The sequence below is a fragment of the Poecilia latipinna genome, unplaced genomic scaffold (assembly GCF_001443285.1).
Source record: "Poecilia latipinna isolate Pla-1442-1.1 unplaced genomic scaffold, P_latipinna-1.0 Scaffold561, whole genome shotgun sequence".
Classification (NCBI taxonomy): Eukaryota; Metazoa; Chordata; class Actinopteri; order Cyprinodontiformes; family Poeciliidae; genus Poecilia; species Poecilia latipinna.
This window is the reverse complement of record NW_015113177.1, coordinates 158,528-166,976: the sequence shown is the minus strand read 5'-3', so window position 1 is coordinate 166,976 and position 8,449 is coordinate 158,528. Positions and strand designations below refer to the sequence as shown.

Genomic DNA, 8,449 nt, shown 5'->3' with positions numbered 1-8,449 from the left:
ATAGGGTCTGTGTTGTTAGGACTGTCATGAAAAGATCCGATACAGGTTGCATATAGGCAAAAAACTTTAGTCTGCATTGTGAATGTAGCCAAGTTTAATACTGTGTCAACATATTTTCTGTCCTGCCAGACTGACTGTTGAGTTGCATCAGAGTAAATGTGTTGACATGTGGCTGAATGATGGCTGCATAATACAACAGGACACCAATCTGCTTTAACAGTTTTAAATCAAGAATAGTTCACAGCTGAAAAGATCCAAAACAAAAGAGAAAATTCACTTACAACACACTGAAACAGTACAATATATTCTTCATAATTACAAATATTACATTACTATTTATATATGGCATTTTTGTACATCTTTTTCTATCATTTCCACTTGCAGTAAACTCTCCGTTATCTTGACTGGCTCTTGAAAAAGAAGTTTGGACAAAAGAAAGTCAGCTAGACTTTTATGTTGAAAGTGACTGAAATGTAACGGTTGAGCTGAACAGAAAAGTCCAGTAATCTTCAAGTATTCATCTTTATTTTACATACCTTTTATTCTTTTGTAAAGTATACAATGCAAAAACCCATCTGTAAAATGACCTAATTAGACATTAGACAAGATGTAGAAAAACATTTTAATGTCGTCATGTCACTTTGCTTGTATGCTAAAAGCAAGATACCATAAGACAAAAATAGTAATCCACTGGCTTTCTGTAATGATAACCGGCCCATTGTATATTTTAACATACACCTCCAAAGAAATTACTTGTGTCGGATAATAGGCATCGAAAAAAAAAAAAAAAAAAAGGTAAAAAAACGAAATTTTTTTATTTTTTTGTATGACAGCCAAGGCTTACATAACATTTTGCGTCTTTTTGTGAAGCTATGGTAAGAAACATGTCAAATGCCTTTACATAAATGACTGATATCTTAAAATATTTCCTTTGTTTGCTGTCCCTGTATTAATGTAAGCACCCTGCAACAGTTACACCTGGAGGGTTTCTGTCTGGTTGAACACGTCAGACCAACCTGCCCTGTAAAGCTGCATTGACTTTTCTACTATTTATCTTCAGGATAATTAGAATTTACCTAATTTTCAACACACAGTTGTGGCATTTTTGAAACTCTGAATATGACAACATAATTTACTAATTTGATCTAATCTGTAAACTGTAATATAATTAAAACTTAATGTCAACAAGCACAAGTAAAAAAAAAAAAACAAAAAAAAAAAAACTTTGTTGCATACATTTATTGTAAGTTGTATTTGATTTAGCATCTTTTTACTTGTTGTCCAGCCCATCTGAGACATATTTACACTGAGAGAGCAGATGGATATTTAGAGAATATTTTACACTGTATTTTACATTCACACCTGCATTGTGTTCAAACAGATGTCAGAATGTTTTAATCCTCTCAAGTAATCTTGTTTGATTTACCAAATAGGTGAACAATTGTTTTGTCAAATAAGTTCTTTTATCAGGCGTAACTTCAAGAGCCAGGAAATTGTACAGCAAATGTAACACGGTGGCATAAAGAGCCAGTTACAGTGAAACACTTCAACTTCTTAATCCTCAGTCAAACCCGTAAACTAAACACACTAGGTGGCAAAATATGTTTACTGAGAAAGTTTCAAATGAATTGATATAAAAGAGGCACTACTAGTGAAGATCCAAAGACAAACAGAGCTTAGAATTTGTTCCTTTGCTGGCACCTCAAGCAACAGATTGGGTCACGTTTAACAAAGAGCACAGTGTGTTTGAAATTCAGGAAAAGCAAAAAGTGAAGCATTAACTTAAGCTTTATGGAACATAAGTTACAGCTGCTTAGCTTTGCCCTGCATTGTTAGCCAACGGTTTTCTTTACCCTACACAGTAATTGCACAGTGTTATTGTTTTTTTTATTTTATTGATTTAAATCATTGGAACATTTTTTTTAAGTACAACTCAGCTACATCTACAAAAGATGGTGATTACACTGCAGACTACAAAGTGTGACGACAGAATCTGTAAGACCATTTTCTTTGTTTTGGATGCAGGTCAGCTGGTCTATTTCGTCTTCTCTCCACTCAAAAGTTGTATACAGACATAGAGCCTGGAACCTGTACACCTTTAGCATCCCAGCCCATTTAATCAGGTTAACAGCAACCAGAATGATTCAAGAAAAACAAACAGGCATCTACTTGCCTGCTCATTTCACTCCGAAACATAATGTCAGGCATTTTCCCACAGAGTAACTTACATCTGACCCGATCAGTGCGTTTGATCAAATGTGAACCAAGTTCTGTCAAACATCAATAAGACCCAGAATTCAGACGGAATCTTTTAGCCAGCTTTCTAAACCTTATTTTATGGTGGCTTGTGGATATAATCTTATACAACGTTTCCTAAAAAAATAAAATAAAATATCTGCACAGTTATTTTTTTAGTTAATGTACACTCTGAATGGTGTTCATTATCTTACTGATGTAGCTGTCCAGCTCCCTCATTTTTTAAAGAAAGAAACTTGATTAAGTTATTTTCGGAAGTAAGAATATTTTTGCCTTAGGTGCATTTGAAATGTGAAGAAATCTAGTGCTCTCATGACGGAGCTGCTGCTACAGGCTAAGTATTGTTCCCACTGCTGCAGATGTACATCAGTTGTGCTTTGCATTTATGGACTTCACCTTCTGACTCTCACCTTTGCATAATTTCTTTCTCCTTTGGCTCATTCCCATCCCCTGCTCCTACACAAATGTTGTATACAGACACCTGGTCTGTGTATACAGACACTTGATAATGTGTCTGTATACACAGACCAGGTGTCTGTATACACAGACACCTGGTCTGTGTATACAAGGTGTATACACAGACACCTGGTCTGTGTATACAAGGTGTATATAGACCCCTTAATTTTGTCAAACTAAGGGGTGACAAAATTAACCCCTTAATTGTCACCCTGAAAATGCTTGCATGTTATCCAATTTCTCCATGAGGACACCAGTGTCCTTAAGACAGCTGAGGGGCTTTAAATAGTCATTGTGTGTTTGTTACAGATGTTAGAGTCATTGTTCTTCTTATTCCCTTTTAAATATTTGTCCTTCATGCACATTTATGTTATGATACAGCGTACTGTACAAGGCTGTGGTCAAAGGCGGGGTTACTCCAGGTAAATGTCTTCTGTTGGACACGAGAACTCCACAAACTCTTTGTAGTACAACTGGAATGCTTTCCTGAAGAAGAGAAAAGAAGAGCCATCATTTCTTACCTTTCCTTGAATTTGCACACTCAAATTTTTGAATCGGAACAAACAATTTGAATTATAACTAATTCTAATCTTCAAGTATATGATGGACTGCTGAAATTAAGTATTGTTTAGTACGGTTTGGTTTTTATTCATGTTATTAGTTTTTGGCATTTTCTGTTATTTTCTTCTATGTAAAGTTTTATAATTGTCTTATCATTTTTACCAAACTTAATTTTATTTTCTGTTCTACCTGTGATGTTGTGAAGCACGTTGGTCTGCTAAAGTTGTTGTAAATGTGCTATATAAATAAACTCTGACAACTTCACTCTTATCCACATGCAATTTAAAACAAGAGAGAGTCACAGAAATGTGTGAATTGTCATGTCAACAAATCAGCTTATGCAGCTTCATCTGCCTTTTTGTTTTTTATATCTGTTGACACGTGAAACAAGACACTGAAATGCCTTTAATTTGAAACCATCCATCAAGAGACTCACAATATCAACAACTACAGCAAAACAATACAAAAAGCAATACAGTGCTTTGCAAAAGTACTTATAACCCTTAAACTTTTTAAATATTTTGCCACATTAAAACCATAAACACTAATGTAGTTTATTCACCAACACTGATAGATAAACCATTTCTTCCTTACAGAAGTGGTATTGTGTCATATACCAATAAGTGGTTAAATAAAAAAAAAAAAAGATAATTACAGCATGGCTATGAATTCAGAGGAAATGGGTCACATTTAATCAGAAAATGGAGAATGTGACATGTATATTCATTAAGCCTCCCTGAGTCAATATTTTACCAAAGCACCGTTTTCTGCAGCTGAAGGGGTAAATTCAATGTGTGCAAGCAGGCCCTGGCTCCCAAGTATATGCATATTTATATACATATTTATTCTTCACATATTGTATGCAGTAAGATTACAGCATGCCTCCATCTCCTGGAGTTCGGCCACTCTTGAAGGTTATTTTGCCTTGCAGAGGTGTTACAAGATGGCAGAACTTAATGAGTATGCTGATATTAAGCTGAAGTAAAAAGTGATTTTATTAATAGGAAACAGAAACTGAGCTCATGTGATGAGATTTGAAATCTTAGCAAGTATACAGGTTCATGTTAGGGCAGAAACTGTCAACTGTGGTGATTTTTTCATGTTAGGTTTTGTTATTAAAAAAATACAACCCATACACTAAGGTCTATTTTCTTTTTCTTTTTCAGCTCTATAAAAGTCCAGTTTGTCTTATCTGATCACACACCTTAAACCAAAGTGTTCTTTATCACATTTTGTGATGCACTGCTTCTAGTAGATAAAGGGGTCAAATTCATTAAGCTTAGACTATGTAGTACCTCAGGAAACATAATAAAAACCTTTACTTTAAAAGTGTTAAAAGGATTTGGGCACTTTTTGAATTCACAAAATGATGTTAAAGTCTTTTGTGAGTGTGTGTTGCCTGTGAACATCAGGTTTGAAATCTCTTCAACTATCCTCAATTGGTCTTTAACGGGGCCATTCTAACTCATAAATATGGTTTTATCTAAATCAGGTACATCAAATTCTAGTTCTGAAGAGTCGGTGCCCTTCAGGTTTTATTACATTTGTACTCCAACTAAGCTGATGCAAATAAAAGTACTACCTCATGTTAGCTCGTTCTTCAGAGGCATGTTATTACACCGTGTATTTCGCTACCTTGTGTTGGAAATATCTAAAGCAAGCAATGTCGAGTCCATGACTTGGTTCTGTTGTTAATCACGAGCCTCTTGGCTTCTTACAGATGTTTCTTTTTGCCTGGCCTGTGAGTTTAGGTAACTTCTTGGTAAAATCATAGTGGTACTGTACTTTTTCATTTTCAGATTATGGCTTGAGTAAAGGTCTGTGAAAGCTTTTATCGTTTTATTATTTAACTCTCACAACTTTATCCATGTACATGTAGACTTTATGCAGAAAGACACAAAGCCAGGATTCGAACCTGGGGCCAACTTGCACCATCATGCAGCCCCTCTATGTCCTAAAGACATTCATTTTAAAGTTTGGGTATCAGAGTAAATGTGCCTAAAGATGCCACTTTTCAGATTTTACTCTATTAAAATGAATTGAAAACCATGTATAATGCTTATTCCACTTCAGGTATTTACTACATTGTTTTGAAATAAGACAAACTGTGATATGGATGCGCGTTTGCAGGTACTGTGCATCAAAGAGTAAGTGTTTTTTTTTTTAAATAATTAATCTAAAGTTATTGGATGTACAGCAACTTACCCAATTGACTCAGCAAGAGGTTTGGTGGAGTTTTCAGACACAAATACATGGCAGGCAAATCTCTGATCTGCTGGGTGCTTAGTGATGAAACCAAAATACCTGTAGGGTGAAAAAAACAACATCAAACAGGATATAAGAATCCCAATCCCACTCACCTTAATAACTTCAGATTTTTGATTTGTTTTCATACAGCGACACCTAGTGGCAATTTAAAGCCTCCACATATGGACAGTAAGAAAAGAGGAAAAAAAGACTTACTTGCTGTTTTTAGGATGGTAGCCACAAAAAGAAACATTCTTTAACTGGAAGAAGTGACTGCACTCGTTACTCTGATGACAAGACACAGGTAGAAGAGAGAGAATGACATTTCTGATTAAAATGAAAAACACCCCCAGCTCCCCCTCCCCTGGACAATAAAAAGTCAAACATCACATCACATGTATTTGTTTCTAACTGTGCTTGGAATGGATTTGAGTTCAGGATGTCTGGTTGGGCAATTGAAACAATTATGTTTTTCAATCAACTATAAATTTATTTTACAATGATAACAGAATCATGCTTTCTTGCATTTGATACTTTTAAATAAAGGGAATATCTAATTCATATGCAGCATATAACCACATAACATGACAAAGTTTGGTTCTGGACATTGTGCATGCCTTGACAAAATGCTGACCTCTACAGAGTTTTTGATGGTTCCAAAAGTCCTTGAAAGAAGTTGCTTTTTGTGGGGAAAATCAGCCAAATCTGATATGCTAGATTGCATGTTTATGTTTTACATGTAAAGGAAAAGGTACCAGAAAGAGTCTTACTCTGTCACAAGCATAATAGTCCTCTTGAACAGCAAGCTTAATTCCTTTGACGTTGATCTCCAGGACACAGAAGGAAGGTGGGTTGAACTTGACTGTCATTCGTCTGTTGTTGGCAATCTGAGGGACATGATTATGATTTACTTAATTGAAAATTCATCAAAAATAAATTTGTAGGTTAATAAACCTGATAAACAAAAGTAAAATAACCTTTTTTGGTACTAGTGTATTTGTTCCCTCACAGGTAAACAGTCATGGAGAGCAAGCGGCTTCCTACCTTCTGCATGGCTGCACACAGAACATCATTTCCTTTGTGATACGGCACTTGGACTGAGCCAAGGAACTTCAAGCGGTATCTGTCCATCCACTCACTGCTCTTAACTGCAAAGAGAGGAGAGCAAAAATGTATGAACAGAAATTAAAGGGAGGAGGAAAATAAAAGCAATTGAAAACTTTAGGCTTTGCTTGCTGCTCTTTCAAAATGACTGTTTCAGAATCTGTGAGATGACAGCAAAAGTAAGAATAAAGCAAATATTTTATCACATCCAGTAAGCTGTTTCAAAGTTGCTCACAAGGTAAGGAAATGTAATAAATAAATATATTAAAGAAATATGGAGATAGATCAGAGAAAAAATGAATAAGTAAGTAATCTGAAAAATAATTAGCTGTAACTCTATTATGGCAGGTTGTTTGATAATGTTCTTAGCTAATTGTTGTTGACATTAAAGTTGAAATTAAATTTGACTCCCACTGTAGTAATTTTGTGCAGTTTGTTAGTCACTTTTCCACTAAAGTCAAGACAATTTTAACATCTGGACATAACAGTTGTGTCAGTACCTTTGTAGTAGTCAGTGTCCCTGTTCACCTCTATGGCGTAGTAGGCGGGGAAGATTCCATGCGCACCAGTTCGCATGTTGTAACCCTCGTACCAGTAATCCTCTCCCTGGACCTCCACCAGCAACGGGTCATCCACCTCCAACTCCAGCTCATCATCATGTCGAGGCACAAACCTGTTGAGATTTGTTAAAATTCCACATTTAAATTGGTAACGGAAGAGCAACGACAGGGCAGCGAGATGGGAGGTGCCAGGCCTCTAGGCTGCCTGGACAGATACAGAAACCTAACAAAACATGAGGTAGGAATTAGGAATACATTTTTTTGAAGGATTGAAATAAAACAAATACAGCTAAAGACAACTCTCCATTTATTTTTCACAAGCTAGCTTTACAACTGCAGCACAGCTTGATGCTACAGGAAGACAGCAAAGTAAGCTCCTTTCTGATAATGCTTCAAAAATATTTCTGTATTCTTTTAAGATGATTTTTACCCAGTTTTTCAAACTGGGTAATAAAGATGCCGCTAGTAATATGGGAAGAAAGGAATATATTAATATAGTTTCTTTAATGTTTTTCATCTTTAATGCTAATGACCACATATTTTTTGCAAGGTAGTACTGCAATGTTTCACTGAAGAGAGCAATATTACAAGACACATTTTACATGTACTTTTCCTATATATGTAACATTTATGTTCGCATGAGTCTAAAAACAAATGCATATGAACTGACATTGAAACTTTGATAAACTTACAATAACCTAATTTCAACAAATCAACAGGTTATTAAATTACATTTCATCAATTACACTTGCAGTTTAAGTTTTTAATCAGGTATGTTTAATAAATTTACTCTTTGCATTTTTTCTCATACATTCTAAAGCTGGACATTGAAAAGGCATGTAAATTTAAATCACATCGTAAATTGGCTTCATACATGTACATATCAAAGGAAAAGCTATTTTGAAGCACATCTGCTCCCAACAGTTATTGACTGCAGAGTGGGCTATGTAAGGACAATGCCCCCCTGCATCGTATGATGTCTTGCTACATAAAGACGCTCTTGTTCTGTTGGCTGCGTTGCTGCTGTTTTGGTCCCTGCTTCCCAGTGCCTGGAACAGCCTGAGGTTTTCAGTAGCAGCTGGAAGCACTCAGTGCTAACTGGAGGGAAATTGAAGCTTTTTCTTCTCCGTACTTTATGTAGAGAAAAGGACAACATAAATGCCATACTGAGATAAAAATGCAGACTCAAGCCTTATTTGAATTTGCCACGACTGATGATTTATGACAGTGTTTTTCAACCACTGTTCCGCGGCACACTAGTGTGC

The 8,449-nt window shown here is 35.7% G+C and overlaps 1 protein-coding gene across 4 annotated transcripts in view; it reads right to left on the bottom strand.

Annotated features, from left to right (window-relative positions):
- Positions 1-207: 207 nt before the first annotated feature.
- The window catches only part of LOC106953115 (C-Jun-amino-terminal kinase-interacting protein 1), a 62,153-nt gene continuing 53,911 nt past the window's right edge, over positions 208-8,449 (bottom strand). For 3 of the 4 annotated variants that reach the window (XM_015041670.1, XM_015041673.1, XM_015041672.1), the window contains exons 7-13: positions 7,125-7,297; positions 6,565-6,668; positions 6,291-6,407; positions 5,737-5,807; positions 5,479-5,577; positions 2,842-3,198; positions 1,262-2,807 (exon numbers count right to left, since the gene is read on the bottom strand). In XM_015041670.1, coding sequence (XP_014897156.1) covers positions 3,126-3,198; positions 5,479-5,577; positions 5,737-5,807; positions 6,291-6,407; positions 6,565-6,668; positions 7,125-7,297 — 637 coding nt within the window. In that variant the 3' untranslated portion in view covers positions 1,262-2,807; positions 2,842-3,125. Of the gene's footprint in view, positions 2,808-2,841; positions 3,199-5,478; positions 5,578-5,736; positions 5,808-6,290; positions 6,408-6,564; positions 6,669-7,124; positions 7,298-8,449 lie in introns of all 4 variants that reach the window. The other variant, XM_015041671.1, reaches the window with a different exon arrangement.